This window comes from Phyllopteryx taeniolatus, chromosome 2, assembly GCF_024500385.1.
Source record: "Phyllopteryx taeniolatus isolate TA_2022b chromosome 2, UOR_Ptae_1.2, whole genome shotgun sequence".
Lineage (NCBI taxonomy): Eukaryota > Metazoa > Chordata > Actinopteri > Syngnathiformes > Syngnathidae > Phyllopteryx > Phyllopteryx taeniolatus.
In genome coordinates, this window is record NC_084503.1 from 14,174,432 (window position 1) to 14,195,219 (window position 20,788).

At 41.3% G+C, this 20,788-nt stretch overlaps 1 protein-coding gene across 4 annotated transcripts in view; it reads right to left on the reverse strand.

The window, feature by feature from the left end:
• Positions 1-19,493, reverse strand: part of traf6 (TNF receptor-associated factor 6) — a 33,552-nt gene extending 14,059 nt beyond the window's left edge. For 3 of the 4 annotated variants that reach the window (XR_009786453.1, XR_009786454.1, XR_009786455.1), the window contains exons 1-8: positions 19,418-19,493; positions 16,896-17,206; positions 14,656-14,806; positions 6,856-7,014; positions 6,663-6,734; positions 5,313-5,390; positions 4,917-5,213; positions 2,479-3,562 (exon numbers count right to left, since the gene is read on the reverse strand). Coding sequence is in view for 1 of the 4 variants with exons in the window: in XM_061762114.1 (XP_061618098.1) it covers positions 2,966-3,562; positions 4,917-5,213; positions 5,313-5,390; positions 6,663-6,734; positions 6,856-7,014; positions 14,656-14,806; positions 16,896-17,206; positions 19,418-19,483 (1,731 nt within the window). In the remaining 3 variants the exon portion in view is untranslated. Of the gene's footprint in view, positions 1-885; positions 3,563-4,916; positions 5,214-5,312; positions 5,391-6,662; positions 6,735-6,855; positions 7,015-14,655; positions 14,807-16,895; positions 17,207-19,417 lie in introns of those variants that run through there. The other variant, XM_061762114.1, reaches the window with a different exon arrangement.
• Between the last annotated feature and the right edge of the window lie 1,295 nt (positions 19,494-20,788).

Below are 20,788 nucleotides of genomic sequence, written 5' to 3' on the forward strand. Positions count from 1 at the left end.
AACATATTGGTGGGGAAGAACTATGAATTAGTTCACTTTTGGAATGGTTAGCTTACTTAAAAATTTTGAATTATGAACTACCAACTTAACTAGTTCCCTTTTGGAATGGTGAACTGAACTGTGAACTACTTCGCATAGAAAATGAAGTTTTCCAACACTGCAGAACACATCCACAAACATTTGTCATCGATTACATGAGCAGTTACCCCAATATAATTGTGATGATTCACAGGAAGTCCAATAGCCCCCGGTAATCGAAATAAATTCAGCATCAGCAAGCACTTGTACCTTTTGTGGTCTTATTTGTGTAGTGGAGTTTGTTTATCCTTGTTGTAATTGTCCCCCTCCAAGGTAGTTTGTATGATGGGTCACCTGTGGCAGTATACATAATATTTGGCAGCCCCTGGTCTTCAATGATGGTAAATAGTCTACATGATGTGGCTATCCATTTTGCAAAAGTGTTGCTTAATTTATCCTGAGAACATTGCCACGGGTACAAACCTCCAGCATTGTTTGTCGTCCTGCACATGTTGCTGATGTAGTAGCGTTCTTGCTCACGGCTGCCTCAAAATAGTGTTTTGCTTTGAGATGGTAATTCAAACTTCATGTGCTTCGATGAAAAGAAAATTCAGCACTGCAATACGTGCAAATTACTTTTGTTTTACCGAGAGTGGGTGACTCATCTTAGCACTGGCGTAAGTATTGACCTGAATACTAACCTAATCGCAACCTGCGCCGCCTGTCAGATATCAATCCATGGCGAAGGTAAAGGAGTGTCCGGTCCAAATAAATTGTTGTGTGATTAATCATATGTGTTAATATATACCAGTTTTAAGTGCTAGTTTTAAGTCACAGGAATCTTTGCATCAAAGTACCATGCATCGCTACAGATAGAAACCTTTATTTCAAGTTATCACATTTCAATGATTAGTTAAAATGTTCTCAAACACATCAGACATATCATCATTGGTTAATAAGTTATTTTTCATTCATAACCTGAATAGAATAGTCTAATGATGCAGGAGAATAACTCAATAAATGTAAAGGCACATTTTTAAGATATAAATCCTGTGCAGTTAAATCACAAACAATATTGGTATTAACTTGGACAAACCTAAAAAAAAAAAAAAAAAAAAAAAAAAAAAAAAGTTAAAATAATTATTTCAGTCAATAATCAATTATTTTTCATGCTTCCATTTGTGTTCATCCAGTGCCAGTGTGAACTGTTATTCAATGCACAAATAAAAGGGCTTGGTAATGGCTTATATACATTGTTTTTCTGCACGTGCTGGTCATAATAATAATAAGAATAATTAAAAAAAGTAACAACAACAATAAAACAGCGCTCGAAGTAACAGTCTATTTGTTGGGAGAAAATCGACATGCACATACTTGCTTGTTAAAAGATGTGCTTACGCAGAATATTTCTGACCTGATTTGGGTTGGGCATTGTTTGAATTTGAGCGATGCAGGTACCGATTCCAGTTCCAAACAATTCTCGATTACGATTCTTTTAGGGGGCGGGGTCAAAAAATATTTGCATGGTTTAAATAAAGGGTGTTCATTTTCTTATCAGCCCGCAGCATAAACTAAAATGAACATTTGACTCGGGGTTCTTTATAACCAGTATCAATATCAAACCTATGAACCCAAAGGCAATGTGTGGGGAAGTAACCCAATTGACTTAATATTCATTAATGTTTCAGCTAAAAGTTAAATATAGCATTGTCAAAATATGTATTTGTGACTGTTTTAACACATAAAATGGTTTATATTTGCAAGTTTTAACTTGACTTCCTGTTTTAAGCATGTGGCCTTTTATTTTGAAGGGTAAGCACCAGAACTCTGCACTTTGGCAAGAAAAATAAGGTCACAAAACACCAGTAAAAATTAAAGTAAAACAAGATCCAATTAAAAGACTAATGAATGGAACCAAATGCTCTGCAAAACGTTGATTCCTTTACCTACCCAACAATGAGACACAAGATTAGTGTTTGTGATACTGTGAGACAACGTTTTTGTGACTTTTGTCCCAATTCATTGTGATGTAAAGTTGCTACTTTGACCTTTGGTGAAGTTATAGCTCAATGTTAAGCTTGTAATGTGACTGTTTCTACTTTATCTCCAGTACCCATCCATTTTCTGAGCCGCTTCTCCTCACTAGGGTCGCGGGAGCGCTGGAGCCTGTCCCAGCTATCATAGGGCAGGAGACGGGGTACACCCTGAACTGGTTGCCAGCCAATAGCAGGGCTCATACAAACAAACAACCATTCGCACTCTAACGCTCTAACCAGTCGTCCACCGTGCTGCCTATTTCCAGTATGGTAAAGTAATTTATATTTTATTTTTGAGTCTGTCATGAGCTCCTCCGTTTATTTGAAGACTAAAATAAATGCTAAAAACTATCAGTGGAAGAGCGCAACCGACCGTTTAACTTGTTAATATTGGCATAGACATATTTTATTGTTTCACACTCACCCAATTGACTTGACTGAAGTTCCGTGCTTTGTTGGCTGAGGTTCGGAGCGGGAGGGAGCGCATCAGACTTCTACACATTGTGAAAGCCTCTTTTGCACAATATAATCTTAATCCAAGTGTTGCACTGAGGTGACTGGTCATTTATTTTAACATAGTTATGACACACTTTTGTTCGCCGCTGCTGTTGGGCACAAGCATCTCTTCGTTCACGTTCTTCGTTGGTTTTCGCCACTTTCTTCTTCGGGGTCGGCGGACTGTAGGCATCGAAACTGGGAACCGCAATTTTTTTATTTGAACGATTCTGGGGGAAGCGGAATGTTAGTCCCGGTTCCAATCGGTTCTCAATTCTTAATACCCAACCCTAGGCCTGATTAAAATAAAACTGCATCAAAGAATCATACAAAGACATTTGAAATCTGTTGAGAAAATACCAGCACATTTGAACATTCAACACAGTCTGGGAAACATGCATGACATGCCATATAAATTAGTCCCGGGAGGCCTCAGGGCCTCTTGGCTGCACTGTGGGTCCCTCACGTTGGAACATGTCAAAACGTGGTGTTACCTCACAGCGGATGAGGAGGGTGTCATCCTTGACAAAAGCTCGCTGACTCAGCTGATGCAAGTGCAGGAAAGTCACATAACCAAAACCTTTGGGGTTACGCTGAATGGTAGGTTTCTTGAAGGCTTGAAGGTCTGGCTTAGTCTCCATCACCTCCATATGATGTTGCGCATCAGGGCCCTGGTCTAGAATGGCGAGACGGATAGTGCCCTGGAAAGGCCAGCTCAGGTGTCCATCAAAAGCTCCCTGCATGGTGTGGACAAAGAGGGAGATGTAGTTGGAACAGCGTGGGGCATTGGGGGTCTGCAGGTGTATGCGGAGGCACAGTTTGTAGCCCGGTCGGCCCGTGTAAAACCCTGGGCTGTGCTCAACCACCGGGAGGCCGGCTTCTTGGTTCCGGAGGTGGGCTGAGAAACCTCTGAGACGCCAGATGAAGATACCATGACATTGTTGTGCCTCCAATTCCTTCACAGTCTCCTCTAGAACAGCTACTCTTTTTTGGAGCTGTGCAAGCTGCCCTACCTGTAGAAAGGAAACAGCAATCATGAGATAGCAACTATTGACATGAGTTCAGTGTGGTGGGTGAACTAGATCCTATAACACCTGAATCTGTGTGAGAGGAAAGGTATATCTTTAACTGGTCTTTAGTTAACCGCAGGACACATACCGACAATCATTTACACTCGCACCTATGGGCAATTTAAAGTCTTCAATTACATACCTATCCTAAGATGCATGCATGGGCAGGGCATGCACACTCTACATACCACGAGTGTTGGGAATGTTCATTTCCTATAAATTTCAGTTCACTGTTCCAAAAATGAACTAGTTCACTTCAGAATTCAACATTTTTAACTAAGTTCACCGTTTCAAAATTGAACTGGTTAATCGTTCTTTTTTCAATGTCGGTGATGGGCTATTACCCTCAAAATAATGGCCTTTCATTTCCTCATTGTTGTCAACCATTCAGTCCACACTAGTAACCAGCTGCTGCTTTCACCCTATAATCTCAAAATCATAAGAAAAAAACCCCGTTGGTTGAACAGTATTTTTTAAATGAGGAATTAAAACAAAACCAGGATTTTTGTCCTTAATGTGCAAACAAAAACAACACTGTATGACAGGAACGATGGTCTCTGGCTGATTATATTGACAAAATATTTATTATCTATTCTTATTACAAAACAAAATAAATTCCATATTATGACAGTATGATCGTAGTGTTTTAACTAAAGCATTCTGATACATATAGATTTTGTAGTTATAAATATTTACAATGACGTACTGTATTACAAAACAACCAAAGAACATATTCTCTCCCATTTACGTAGTGTGCCTGAATACACCTTGCACACACAGGCTGCTGGGATGTGCCTGCCGTATGTAAACATAAATGGTGGTTGCCAAATACGGCGTTAATCCCTAACATATGAAGGCTCGTATATAGTGTGTTCAGACGGGTTTTGTCCTGGACATCCCAAGCAAAACCTAGCACTCTTGAATGAAAAGGAACTTTCGTTTGAAAACCGTTCTTTGACGCCAGAATGAGCACGTTCTCAATAATGTTCATCAGGCAGAAATGAACTAAATTCAGTTTACGTTCACTCAAAATATGAACTAGTTCATGGACCTTCGTTCATTGAACTCGTTCAGGCACAACAGTGCATACCACACGCGTAAACCGACGGTGAGGCAGATGCACCTACCACATGCTTTACCATACCTTCAGCGTGCTTCATGACAGGTACATTTTTCAAACTCACTAACTCATTAGGTTGCTTGTCTGTGAAAGACTTGCATTAAAACTCATCCTTTTGAAGTCTTTCACTGCCAATTTCAGGGAAATAGGCATGCTCTGAGGCTGAAAGAAACGTACCCGAGTATCTTCTAAGATGATAAGCTCACGGAGCTGGTGATCCTGTTTTACTAATCGTCCATCCATATCCCGTATCCTCTGCATTTCTTCGCTTGGCTGACATGGGCCATAGCTTGCAATTCCTCTACATGATGCAGATGCTGCTCCTTGATCCTCAGATGAAACAGAAGGTCCAAGAGCCCAAAGTGACTTTGGTGTGGTGCCGTTAAGGCTAAGGCAGCGCACAAACTCTGCCATGTAGCGCATGTGCATCTGTGTGAACTCCTGCATATGCTGAGCCAGGTTGTGTCGTTGCATCTATAAAGGCAAACAATTTGACAAAAATTTGTGTTTTAAGTCATTTCAAGTGATTTTCCAATACTTGCGACTTCAGACACTTTACATTGTATCACATACCCTCTCCTTACATCCAAAAGTGCTAAAGGTACAGGCAATAGGGGCTTTAGGGCAATCTGTATCACAATGAGAGTCCATCTGTAACAATCAAATAGAAAGATCAAGGCAAAAAATTAACCACAGAGCTTCAACATAAAAGCAATACTAGGAGGAGTATGACATTCTGAACAGACGTGTTTTGTGTTTGGATTTGGAAAGAGAAATGGGTACGTGTTGTGCAGGTCAGATGGTAATGAGTTCCAGAGGAAGGGAGCAGAGCAACTGAATGCTCTGCTCCTCAGTGATGAGGCGGGCAGGCGGGACAGTGTCCAGCTAGATAAGGTGGCAATCTGTAGAATGTCTGCAGGTATGGCGGGGTGAGGTTATGAATGGCCTGGAAAGTGAGGACAATTTTGAAGTACATTCTAAATTTAACTGGTAGCCAGTGGAGCTGGTGTAAAACTGGGGTGATGTGGTGGAATTAAGTTTTTTTTTTTTAATGCAGCTGAACTCTGGACCAGTTGGTGTTTATTGAGGGATTTGTGACAGAGACCAAAAAGAAGGGAATTGCAGTAATCAATGTGGAAACGTTTTCATGAACAGGCATGACAGTGGAATGGAGAGTGAGGCACAGGGAAAGGCGATTAATATTACAGAGAAGTAAGTATGCATATGCAAACCATGTGATCTTATTTGTGTGGGTTTGAACTGATCGGATGCTGTCCAGCATGACACTCAGACTCTTAAACTGGGCAGTGGGGAAAATGGTGGAGTTGTGTATGGGAATGGGTCAAATGTGTGGATTTGGACCCAATGAGGAAGAATTCGGTTGTGTAGCTGTTGAGCTAAAAAGTTTGAATTAAAACAAGATTACTTTTTTGAGACACTCCGTAAAGTGAGAAGTAGGGAGAGAAGAGTTAGGTTTGCAGAAAAGATAAAGCTATCTGTCATCTGCTTAGCAGTGAAAATGGATGATGTATGTGCGGAAGATATTGCCAATGGGTATGAGATATACTATGAAGAGGAGGTGCCCCGGGACAGAACCCTGGAGCACACCTTAGGAGACTGGGGACCACTGAGGGTGGATGATACAAGATAAATTAACTTAGATGAGAAGTGTGTTTAATAAACCTCATCCTTAATTTAATTTAAAGTAACCATACCATAATTTCTTGTTTATAATGTGCAAATTCACCTGCATGTTGCTGTTGTGTCTAAACTATTTTCTATCATCTTGCACCAGAGAGAGTGTATTCTACACAAGAAATTACGGTAATCCAATTAAGTCAATCTATTAGATGTCATATCAGTGAACTAAAATGCATGACAATTGGGGCTCAAACATGCACTACTCATCTGGTATTAACGTACCTGGTCTCTGATGAGATCCAGCCCACAGTACTGGCACATGATGGTAGCAAAGGGACACTGCTGCTCATGAAGCTTCAAGAGAAAGAAAAATTCAAAGGGAACGAACACTCATTATGTAATTTAAAAAATTATGTAATTTAAAAAAAATCTTGCTGTGGGAACTTCATTCAAAGAACTAGTAAGAAAAATCTACCTCCTTCTCCTCATACACAAAGCTTGCAACACAATCTGGGCAGGACATCGGTCTTCTTCGACACTCTATGGTTTTGTGTTCCTCCAAGTAGATTTTTCTCACTGACTGCTGGCACTGGGGGCAGGGCATGGTTGCAAATGGACACTGTGCCAAATGATTCTGGAAGGAAAACAATAAAAAAAACGAGATGGGTGCAGGTGTTTATAATAATCCCGCACCGTTTTAGGGGGTAGGGACCGAGCCTTGCCAGGAATAATGAAGAACCGAGAGTAATTGATGCCCCACCATAAAAAGGTTTGTAATTGCCTATATTAACAGATACAACCATAAATATTTCACAAACTATGCTCCTATCCTAAAACATCTATCCATCCAATTCCATGTACCACTTATCCTCTCCAGGGTTGATCCCAAAACAGTTAAAGGTGAACTGAACCCATCCATCCATCCATCCATTTTCTGAGCCGCTTATCCTCAAGGGTCGCGGAGTGCTGGAGCCAATCCCAGCCATCATCGGGCAGGAGGCGGGGTACACCCTGAACTGGTTGCCAGCCAATCAGGAACTGAACCCCAACATTTTTAAAACAATACATTGCATGTGGCATGGTACTATGATTGATATTGCATTAGTGGAATAAGAATTACACAGAATAATTAATCAACGTAAGGGTGGCGCCATGTTGGGAGAAATCGTCTTCCGCTGCAGACCGCAAGTGATGTCGAATCACAAATACTGTAGTTCTTTGGCTGCCAATACAGCGAACTATTGAATTGTATCGGCTGAGAGATTGTTGAGAGTGATTGATTTAATCATTCGATCCTGTGTACATCATGCCTGAAATGGAAATATGCAGCCGCCATCAGAGGAAGTGCAGCGAAGAGTAAAAGAAATCCAGATCGGCTCATCATCATCGGTAATCATCTAGATGATGACATTTACCATCATGGTTTATTATTTAGCTTTTGTACATATAATGAAATCCAATATGTAGCTTGTAGTTGCTGAATATTTACCAACTATGGTTTTAGTAAATAAAGCGGGTAGGAATTGATGAACATACGTAACATTCTCACACATTTGCACTCTTGCAAGAGTGAAAAGACCTAAAAATGGCAGCCCCCGCAAGTGAGTAGATGGGATGTTTTGAAACATTTTTTTTTTAAATAAATACTTCATAGATTGAAACAGTAGCTGATAAAGAAGATATATGCACATTAAAATATAACACTAAGTTTTGACATATTGGGTTTTGGTCCCCTCCAAATACATTTTCACTCATCTTACAACATTACCCTTAAAAATAAATTGGATTTTGAACAAACAATAACTTTTGGATTTTGGAAAGAAGAAAAAAAGCACTCCGAGTGCGCCTGTACAAGCTGGGGGCCTCCTTCGCTAAACTTAGCTCCTCCACCACAAGCACCAAACCAATACTTTTCTATTACACAAGGCCTGTAAAATAAATCTCCTCTCCTTAATTCAACATAGTTCCTTGGTACCAAGATGCCATAAGATGGTGCCAAAGTGCTACTCACTGTGACTCACATTGAGGTTGACTCCTGTTGGCCTTGGTCCACACCAGTTTGCATATACATGGCAAACAGGTCAACAGGGGATGGCATTTGAACAGCTGTCAACACACTTCGACCACAGTAAAATGAGAGAGGATCCCATTTGGAAGTCAGCTCCACATTTAATAAAGTTGCACCCTATGAACTGGTTCAGAAGCTGAACAATCTGGGCCACAGCATGCACTTTGATACTGTAGTGGACTTCCTCAGCGACAACCCAAAGAACGGCTGGATGGGAGAGCACTTCTCTACTCGCAATCTTAACACTGGAACACTGCAGGAGTTTGTCCTCAGTCCCCTCTTGTACTCCCTCTTGACCCAAGTGACCCCATTCACCTGAAGCAACACCATCTTCAAATTGACGACACCGCCATTGTAGGACTGCAGCCCATAGGGAGAAGGTCTGGCATCTGAGGTGACACAAAGTGTGACACAAACCACCTGGACCTTAATAAAGCCGGGAAGAAGTAGATGATGGTCCATAAACATCTCTCATCAGGTACTTCCTCAGGAGGCTACATCAGGCCCATTTCCCTCAACACCTGCTCAGCAACTTCACCATGGAGAGCCTCCTGACCGCCACTGCTGTATAACTTGGTTTGGAGGGGGACAGCAAGGGCAGCAGAGCGGGTGATTAAAAATTGAGTCTTCGCTTATCAGGATGGATCGTCAATTTGATTGACTGACTTGTTGTTACGCTATACTACTCTAAGATTATTTTATGTAATCCTAATAATAAACAAGATAGCAATGCTCACTGATCCAGAGGGCATGACTGAATAGTTTGATGGAATAAATGAGCACAACATGAATCCAATGCATTTGCCTTCATGGTCCCTAACTAGCAACGCAATTCATTAACAACAGAACTTGTAAAGGGATGGGTCCAGACTAGGGGTGTCACGATCGAATCTTTTGAGAATTGATTATCCTATTGATATTTCGTCGAGTACTCGAGTAATCCCCCCCCCCCACCCAATAATAATAACAATAATGCACTACACTTATATAGCGCTTTTCTAGACACTCAAAGACGATTTACAATTTCACACATTATTCATTCACTCCTAAGCCACACCCTTGTCGTGTGGTAAGCTACTTGTGTAGCCACAGCTGCCCTGGGGCAGTCTGACAGAAGTGTGGCTATGATTCTGCGCCTATGGCCCCCCCAACCACCACCGAACATTCAACCACCTTCATTCGTAAGCAATGTGGTTTAAGTGTCTTGCCCAGGGACACAACGATAACATGCGCTCGGGCGGGGATACAAACCGACGACCCTCCGGTTGCAAGGTGTATTCTTACCCTCTGTGCCACACTGCCCAAATTTCTGTAATTCGTGGGAATTACAGTCTCTCAGGAGTGAAGTGGGAGACCAACATCAACTCAATCCTCAAAAAGGCCCAGTAGAGGATGTACTTCCTGCGGCTTCTGAGGAAGAACGGCCTGCGACTGGAGCTGTTGAGGCAGTTCTACACAGCAGTTATCGAATCAGTCCTGTGTTCATCCGTCACAGTCTGGTTTGGTGCTGCCACAAAAAAGGACAACCTCCGACTGCAACGGAGAATCAAAACTACTGAAAAAATTGTCGGAACCCCACTATCTACCCTTGAGGACTTGCACGCAGCCATAACCTAAGACAAGAGCATGCAAAATCCTCTTGGACCCTCCACATCCTAGCCACCACCTCCTGTTCCTTCCCTCAGGTAGGCGCTATCAAACAATGCTAACAAGAACTAGCAGACATGCTGCTAATTTTGACTTGAGATTGTAGTCACACCTCTGTCGGGCCAATTACACATTATTCGTGCACTCATTGTAGTAGTCTTGCCACTCTGCACTACTTGCATATCTGTTGTTGACCAATACTGGCCACTAATTTGCTTGACAAGTATCTGCACCATTTGCGCAATTGACATTGTCCCAGATTATCGCACTACTAGTCACTTTCAACTGCATAATTTCTTGAAGCCTCTGCGCCATTTGCACAATCGTCACCACTATTGTGGGGTGAGACGCATCTTCAAACAACAAAAGATCAACAAAGCAGCAGGCCTGCCACAAAGTCTGCGCAGACCAGCTCGCTCCAGTCTTCACACAGATCTTCAATAGATCTCTGTAACTGTGCGAGGTACCAACTTGTTTCAAACGCTCCACCATCATCCCAGTCCTCAAGAAACCTGCAATCTCTGGTCTGAATGACTACAGGCCTGTCGCCCTGACATCTGTGGTCATGAAGTCCTTTGAACACCTCGTGATGGACCACCTCAAGAGCGTCACATGTCCCCTGCTCAACCCCCTGCAGTTTGCCTACCGAGCAAACAGGTCTGCGGATGATGCAGTCAACATGGGGCGGCACTTCATCCGAGAACACCTCGACGGCGCGGGGATCTACGCGAGGATCCTGTTCGTGGACTTCAGCTCTGCGTTCAACACCATCATCCCTGAACTTCTCTCCACCAAACTTCTCCAGCTCAGTGTCTCGCCTGCCATCTCCCAGTGGATTTACAGTTTCTTGACAAGCAGGACACAGCAGGTGAGGCTAGGGGACACCACCTCATCTACACGCACCACCAGCACCGGGGCGCCCCAACGTTGTATTCTCTCTCGCTGTTCTTCTCTCTCTACACGAATGACTGCACATCAACACACCCGGTTGTCAAACTCCTGAAGTTTGCAGATGACTTATAGTCTCTCAGGACCTGAAGCGGGTGATCAAGATCAACTCCATTCTCAAAAAAGCCCAGCAGAGGATGTACTTCCTGCGGCTTCTGAGGAAGCACGGCCTGCCACAGGAGCTGTTGAGGCAGTTCTACACAGCAGTCATCGAATCAGTCCTGTGTTCTTCCATCACAGTCTGGTTTGGTGCTGCTACAAAAAAGGGCAAACTGACTGCAACGGACAATCAAAACTGCTGAAAAGACTGTTGGTATCCATCTACCCACCTTTGAGGACATACACACTGCCAGAACTAAGACAAGAACATGCAAATTCCTCTTGGACCCTCCACATCCTGGTCACCAGCTCTTCCAGTTCCTTCCCTCAGGTAGGCGCTATCGAACAATGCAAACTAAAACAAGCAGACATTCCAACAGCTTCTTCCCTCTTGCCATTAACTTCTTAAACAGTTAATTTACAATCCCATTGCAACATCCTGCCAATTTTGTCTTAAGTTTGTTGTCACATCTCTGTCGGGCGAATTACACATTACACATGCACTCACTGTAGTAGTCTCGCCACGCTGCACTATTTCCATAACTGTTGTAAACCCATACTTGCCACTCATGTGCCTGAGTAACATCTGCAACATTTCCACAATCGACATTGTCCCAGATTATCGCACTACTAGTCATTTTAAACTGCATCAATTTCTTGAAGTCTCTGTGCCCTTTGCACAATGGTCATTGCACTGGACTATTGTTCTATTAGTCATTTCAAACTGCTCTAATTGCTAGAGGACTAAAAATTGTACCGGCATTACCACATTACTGCTAACCCTTTGTTGCTCAGTGACTGTGTTTTTTGTCTTTATGTCTCAAAAGTATTATCTGTTAATTGACTGTTGTATTAGAGCAGCTCCAACTTCCGGAGACAAATTCCTTGTATGTTTTTGACATACTTCGCAAATAAAGATGATTCTGAAATATATATCCATCCATCCATCCATTTTCTGAGCCGCTTCTCCTCACTCGGGTCGCGGGCGTGCTGGAGCCTATCCCAGCTATCATCGGGCAGGACGCGGGCTACACCCTGGACTGGTTGCCAGCCAATCGCAGGGCACATACAAACAAACAACCATTCGCACTCACATGCACACCTACGGGCAATTTAGAGTTGTCAATTAACCTAGCATGCATGTTTTGGGGATGTGGGAGGAAACCGGAGTGCCCGGAGAAAACCCACGCAGGCACGGGGAGAACATGCAAGCTCCACACAGGCGGGGCCGGAGATTGAACCCCGGTTCTCAGAACTGTGAGGCAGACGCTCTAACCAGTCGCCCACCGTGCAAACCGCCTATGAAATATAAATATGTATATATATTTTTTACAACTATTTTTAAACTGCATCAGGCGAAACAACAAAAATCATCCTTGGCTAAATTGTTAGCATTTGCAATTAGCATTAGCTCACTAGCGTGTACCATCTTAGGTGCAAAAAAAAAAGCCAACTAACTACCATTCAGCTCACTCATACATTGTTTTATGTAGATTACAAATCTAATAGTGTCTTTAAAATGCTCCTCTGTTGTGTTTGGCAAAGTTTATCAGTGCCCCAACACTGTGTGCACCTGCAATAAATGTTTGTCTGAAACATTGGTCCTGGCGGAGTTTCGCGGCAGAAATTCTGCGTCAACTTGGCCTTTCACGATAACAATTTTTTAAAACGATATATTTTCCCAAAAACTATCACGATAAATGATATCGTTTTTGTTTTTTCATTCATTCATTCATTTTCCATACCGCATATCCTCACTTGGGTCACGGGCCCTGCGATCGGCTGGCGACCAGTTCAGGGTGTACCCCGCCTCTCGCCCAAAGATAGCTGGGATAGGCTCCAGCACCCCCGGGTTTTAGTTTTTCATGCCTATGAAATCATGAAAAATTAGGCCCGCCATCAAGCTAGAAGAGTGTGGTTGGTCCGCTGAAGACGAGCCCTTCACCTGTCAATCAAATATATTTTATGGACATCTAATATGTTTTAAGGACTGATCCCGCCCCGCCTCTTCCCGTCCGTAGATCTCTATGCTAAATTACTGCATTATTTACAATTCCCTTATGGCGCACAGAAAATTTCAAAAAGTTGCATCGCAAAGCATATTCATCCATCTCAATACCGGAGTTCATTATGGACCGATCGTCTCATGCGTAGCTAGCATAGCTATTAATGTTAGCTCACTAGAGCCCACTTATTCTTTGGTCAAAACTACAAAAGACAACACAATCATTGACATTTTACTAACATCTTCGAGAAAACTACGTACAACATTATCTTGTTTTTTTCGTGGTGATTTCAAGTAGCAAGCCATTTTTTATCTGTGAGGCCAGGTACTTGAAGAGGGACAGCGAGCAAGACGGCAGCCGGCCGGGCTTGTCGTTGCTGTGCTTTTGCACACTCCACATTCTGAACTCGTAATCTGTATTTAAAAGAGAGTTTCGCGCTTTGTTTGTGTAAGGCTAAGAAATATCTTACAGAGGAACATAAAATGAAAACTGATCATTTAGGGGAAGCCAGCAACCACACAAGAGTCACTGTTTTATTTAACTCGCCCTGAGACCATAGCAATCCTATGTGTCCATCTTGTGCAACATTGCGTGAAAACTTATGTACACCCGGAAAAGCATGGAGATGCATAGTTGAAAGGAGTTATGTCATACTACGTGACTTCTTAGTGTGGGTCGACTCTTTGTGACTGACTGGCTCCAACTCACCCTATGATCATCAACAACCTCCAAAATAGAAGAGGCAATGTGTCGCAATATTTTTCATTGGCATAATGTTTACACAATGGGAAAAGTTATCCTTGTTGCTCTTCATTTTGCCCGGTCTAAGATTCGCTCAGCGGTGCCGTGTGGCTGCCGTTAACACAGAATAATAATATAGAAGGCACGTTAAAAAAAATAAAAAAGACAAACACACACGTCAATGATCGAAAGTAGTGCTTTTTGATCGCTGAAACTTGAACTGTTTTATTTTACTTCGGGAGCATGCTATTGCATTGACTGGGAGATAGTGTTTACAAAAATCTAACCCTGACACCATGACGACTGAGGGCCCTTAAAGTACTTGCGGTGGCAGAAATATTTTGCCGGAAGTAACAGCCCATCTGTGAGCCCACTTAGTGGCTAATGACACAGGCGTCCAACTCTGTCGGTTCACCGTGTGATCCGCGCACCGGCTCACCACAACAATGACAGTTTACCGACTCCGGAAAAACTATCATGTCCATTTTATTTATCGAACGATAAGTCGATATAGTAAATATCATGACAGGCCTAGCGTCAACCTATTTTTTAAGTCGACTTAGCCGCGTTATTTGATTCGTTTTCCCCAGTCCTAGTCCAGACATGAAAGAGTGAACCAGTGCCTCCTTTTCTTTAGTCATCTGCTGTGGCAATCATGGAAAAGACCAATTTCTTAATGGTCCATACAGTACACACAAATTTACGTCAGCCAGATTGCTATTTTATACAGGCTTCCTTAAATAGGGTTTATTGCATATATTCTCACCTCTAAATGTCGGAGCTCCATTTTGTCAGTACAGCCAGCATTTGGACAGCGGACAGTGAGTGAAAGAATCTCCCTTTTGGCAAAGTTATCAGGAAACAGTTGGTCTTCTAACAGCATTTCATTGTCCACTGGGCACCTCTGTCCTGTATCCCTTTATTTCAAGAAGAAGTTGTCATCAAGACTCAGTGTACCATTAACATATGAAACACTTTATTTATTGCTACTCAATCATATATGCTATGGTGACAACTAATTACCACTTCAGGAGAGACTTGACTGTGATTGAATACATTATGAACTACAGACATGCAAACACCAAAGGCATTAAAAAAAACATTGTAGGGGAAGTCTGGGGGGATCCCCCGGGCCCCCGCGGAGAATTTTATTTTTATTTTAACATAAATTAAGCAATCTGGAAGACTCTGAAATGTACAATAAAGCCAAAAATAATAATAATAAAAATAAAATTCTTCACACAAAAAAACTTATTTACAATGCTCATGTACATGTTGATGTACAAATTTAAGATTAAAATTAAATTTGAGTAATTTCTTTGCTTTTATGTTTTGGCCTCAAATTTGAGCTAGGCCCATCTCCACCTACACCTGATGCCTGCTTCAAGCTGTGCCACATGAATAGCACTCTCCTCTTTAAGCACTCTCATTCTAGAAAAGTATTGACTAAAATCATTGTCCGTTTCACTTCATATTTCATTATTACCAACTTCAAAGGCTAATCCCAAATGAATCCTCCAGGAAAATATTAAGTACAATATTTTTCCGTTTTTATTGGCCATTTCTGAATTTGAAGTTAGTTCATTCTGTGTTGTGACATAATCCCTAATATCGCTCCGCTGCTCAATACATTTTACATTAACATCCGTAAACTAATTAGATAATTGTAGGTACGTTTCTTAATTAACACAAAATGTACTAGCGGATCAACTCTTGTTACTGATGTTACGTGTGCTTCTCGGTGCCGCTGGGACCACAACCAGGGCCACGACCCGCAGCACCTCAACGCGAAAACACAAAAGATCAGTGCAACAAATACGACAAGGGCTGATCTGATGAGCAAAGATGTTGCTTAAACGCAAGAGTAGCAATAGAGGATGTCCGCTCCAGAGGTAGGTAGAGTCTCCAAATATTGTACTCAAGTAAGAGTCCTGTTACTTGACAATAATCTGACTCAAGTAAAAAGTAATCCTCCCAAAAATTATTTGAGTAAGAGTAAAATGTACACAGTGACATAATTACTCAAGTACTGAGTAAATACTGAGTAACCACAGCATGACCATCAATAAAAAAAAAAAAATAAATAAAATGTGAATGTGCAAATTCTGATGTTGCTCTGTGTTTGTTTTGTGTGTGCATGTGTATGCACAGTCAAAAATTACAAAAAAACATCTGCAATTTACTGCACAGTGTTTTTTCAAGTTATAAGTGAGCTTAAATATCCACGTTTGGGCAGACAGTGCCAGACAAACACTACAATATATGAAAGCTGTTGTTTTTGTCATCTAAATGTAAACAAGAGTAGCTCGCAGTTGTCTTCATGGTAACGACGACCTTCCAACATGGTGGCCACGTAGGCACGACAATCAGCTGGGCTGGCTTATGTAGTGTTAATACCTATGCCGAGGAAGCCCAATAGAAGACTTTGTGTGAGGTCTTGTGACTTTCTTGTGTCATTCTTGTGATTGGTGAACTAGACTTAAACATCACTAGCGCTTAAACTGGATTGGCGCAAACAGCGCCCGATGCGGAAGTCAAAGTCGTAGTCTCGCGCATGAAATATTTGATAAATAGGCAATAATTTAGAAATAAAAGTAGCGAGCAACATTTAGATCATTGTAACGGAGTAAAAGTACCGCTACTTCTTAACAGTGGAAGTGGCAGAAGTGTTTTTTCTGGTCTCCTGTGACTTATCCAAAGCAGGTCCCTAGCGCACAGGCAGAACCTCAGGCCGATGTGCTCACATATTAGTCCGTCGCGGAGTAATATTCAGAAATTACATCTGTGGGTGGATGTGTGGAATGGATCTAGCTGCCAGTGTTCAAGGAGTACGAAACAGCTTATGACGACAGCGAAGTTGACCCTCCACCCAGGAAGAACTCAACGGATCTATACGATTCACGTAAATGGCCTATTTTGAATTCAAAACGGCGAATTTCACCGAAAGTCGACTGATTTGCATGTATGGAACTAAAATTAGTGTTGAAAGTAAAAGCAATAGCCTACCGAATTGATTTCTCGATGCAGCTCTTGCAGAAACGGTGCCCACATGGTGTTTGAATGGCATTCCTGAGAGCCATGAGGCAGATAGGGCATTCATATTTTCTCTCGAGTGGTGGGTCAAACTCCACATCGTAGCCCTGCACAAGGGCAGTAGATGGGAGAATTGTGGAAGCACCAGGGCTCTCTGAGGGGCTGTGTATGGATTCTCGTTCCCTTTCCAGCATCGCCAAGGCACAACTGGACAGCTCGGCACCAGCAGCTCCCTCATAACTAACCTCCTCCAAACTCCCCTTATGACTGTCAGAGCCAGACATCTGAGGAAGATGACACACATAGAGGAAACTGGTGGGCAACAACATTCAGTGATAATCCTCATCATTCTCAATTAGGCCTGTCATGATAATTACTATAGCGACTTATGGTTTGACAAATAAAATGGACACGATAGTTCTACCGGACTCAATTGTCAATTGTTGTGGTGGGCCGGCGTGTGGATCACACAGTGAGCCGACAGAGCTAGATGGCTGTGTTATTAGCCGCTAGCGGGCTCATATGTCTTTATGTCTCAAAAGTGTTCTCTGTCAATTGACTGTCTGTTGTCGTACTAAAGCGGCTCCAACTACCGGAGACAAAAAATTTTTTTTTGGACATACTTGGCAAAATAAAGATGATTCTGATTCTTATGGAACGCCAATGGAGAGCTACACGCTTGCCGGTGTTATCTCTGTCCAATATGCCACAGCCTTGCTCCATGTGCAGCGCGCAGATTCACATAACAGAGTCACTTAAGGAAAAGTTAAATGATAGTTATGTTCACTAGCCCACGAACTAATGAGCTAGCCTTCGAGCTAAGAGGCTAGCGAGTTAAGGAGCAAAACAGCTCACTCCACCACCGTGTCATTTAAAACATCAGCACTTCGCTCCGAGTTGTTGTGTGTGTTCGTCCCCACTTAACACACATGGGAAAGTTAACTGTTTATTATGTTTGCTCGTCCGCAAGCTAATGAGCTAGCAAGCCAAGATGCTAAACAGCTCGCTCCACTGCGCACAGAAGTTGTTTAAAAGATCTCAGAGTTCTTGTGTGTTAGTCCCCTATTAACACAAACACGGGAACTTTAACTGTTTATTAAGCATAACCTCAGTGGCACACGTTATTCAGCCAGTAGGTGACTACAGCGAACATCAACGTATATCTGATTGACAGGTGAAGGGCTCATCTTCAGCAGACCAACCACACTGAGCTTGTTTGCGACGGAGATCTTGTTTTTAACTACTGCTAAGTTGTTTTTAATCAGATATGTTTTTAAAATAAATGTACAAAAAAAAATCCAAACTCCTGTGCTGAATAGACGATGGACCTCGATCTTGATAAATGACGTGATGTTCACAACAAAGTGATGTCACACGACTGTTCTGATTAAATGTAGTGCACATGTATACACCTGATCGGAATAGATCACGTCATATGTAAATGGTCGACCAGAGATCTTCAATCGGAATGACAAAAAAAAAAAAGTAGCCATCTGAGGTGTTTATATGGAGCATTTTCATTCATTTTGGGATTCTAAACCGATTCTAATCAGAATAGAAGCCTCCATGTAAACTAGTCTTGCAGCTCGTTATTCTTTATTTCAGACCCAGGGGTATCCATATCACAGAATAAAGAAAAACAATTTAATAGAGCAACAAGGAAGGAAATTATATAAATAACCGATTATAATCAGAATAGAAGGCTCCATGTAAACTATCTAGTCTTACAGCTCTTTAATCTTTCTAACTGACCCAGGGACAGTAAAGAACAACAACTTAATAGAGAAAAAAGAAATAAAGTAATAATAAAAACAGTACTCTAAGAATAACAACAATACTGATTTAATAGTAAAAAATAAAGGCCGCCCTTATTTTTCATGATTTCAAATGCATTAAAAAATGCAATATTATCGTTTATCGTTAAAGTCTTTGGGAAAATATATGGTCTTAATTTTTTTTTATCGTGACAGGCCAACTCTCAATGCATTCACATGGTATTGAGCAATATTTAGATGGCTGACCATTCCTATACAACAGCTACAACATTCAAAACTCGGAAAAGTGTGGCAATTTCCTAAAGAATTACAGATTTAATAACAAATGAGCAAATAATTATTACTGGATATTCCACTGGCGAGGTGGTTTAGTGGTAATACGATTGTTCATCACACGTGTTTATTCTGTTTCTACCTTTGTTTAGGACACTTATCGTTGTATACCTTTATATTGGTTCGGGTAAGTATTACTTACTTGTATATTCTCGAGATCTAAACTTTAAATGAATACAAATTTATTGACAACGTTGTTGTTTGAGGGGATTAGCCGAGCCTCAACATGCGGAACTGTTCATTTACAGTCCGGACTGTGTTCTCTAAATACGGGTTTTAAAACATATATAAAAACCAGCACAACACGCAGCAATGGCGTCCAACTCCATCAAACACACTAAAACATACAACAGCTAATATCAGACAAATATCGTGTTCAAATATTACCTTGAACACGTCGGGAACTTTTCGTTTGTACAGAATTTCCTCTCCTAACACGTCATTATTCGTCATAACGTAGAGCTCATATATAATAGATTTCATCCTGAGCGGGTCGGCCCGTTGCTGCGTACGTCAGCAAAGCTGCCATGTTGGATGTGTCAGTCCTGCCCCGTAATTAATACAAGTCAATGGGCTGAACTCCATATAAAAGAAGAAGAAGAAGAATCATCTTTTATTGTCATGAACAAATAAAACAATGTATCTTACTTTTAATCTAATGATCATAAACCGTATATGCTTAAGAAATAGGTAAGCACCAAAACAATGTGTAATTTTTATTTTTCTCATTTTCATGAGTGTTTACAGTTACCAACACTCTGTATGTAACACTGTTACTGTGATGATAAAATTTTAAATATTTGATTTACAATATACAGTGGAGGAAATAACTTTTTGATCCCTCACCGATTTTGTAAGTTCACCTGCTGACAAAGACATGAGTGGTCTATAATTTTAATGGTCGGTTTATTTGTTCCAAAAGTGAACTCGTTCAGTTTCTAGTTCATAACTGAAAATTTTGAACTAAGTTCACCATTCCAAAATGAACTCCTTCATAGTTCTTTTTTTTTTTTTTTTTTTATGTTTCTGACGGGCTATCACACGCAAAATACTGGCATTTCATTTTCCCATTGTTGCCACCTATTCAGTCCACACTAGTAGCGAATTGCAGCTTTCATCTCACAATCTCAAAAACATGAGGAAAAACATGTTGCTTGAGTGATCTGTTTTTTAAAAATGAGGAATAAAAACAAAACAGGACTTTTGTCCTTAATGTGCAAACAAAAAACATGCAACACAATATGATAGGAAGAATGTTGAAAGGACATTGATAACTTTGCATTCCTCACAGCTCTGGCTGACTATATAAACAAAATATTTTATCTATTCTTATATTACAAAACAAAATAAATTCAAGATCACGATAGTGTGATTGTGCAACTAACTAAAGCATTTTGATACAAATAATTTTCCAAGTAATCATTTTTTACAGTTATGTACTGTATTGCAAAAAAACTACCAATGAACACATTCAACATTCAACACACTGTGTTCAGCCGGGGTTTGTCCTGGAAGTCCCTAACAAAACCTGCAACTCTTGAATGAAAATGAACTGATGTTAGAAAACCGTTCACATGCACCAGAATGATCGCATTCTCAATAACATTCATCAGGCAGAAACGAACTAAGTTCAATTCACATTCACCCAAAATATGAACTAGTTTGTAAATTTTCGTTCATTGAACTCGTTCAAGTACAACACTGGATTCAGAGAACGATTGGGAGAAGGTGATGTGGTCACATGAGACAAAAATCGAG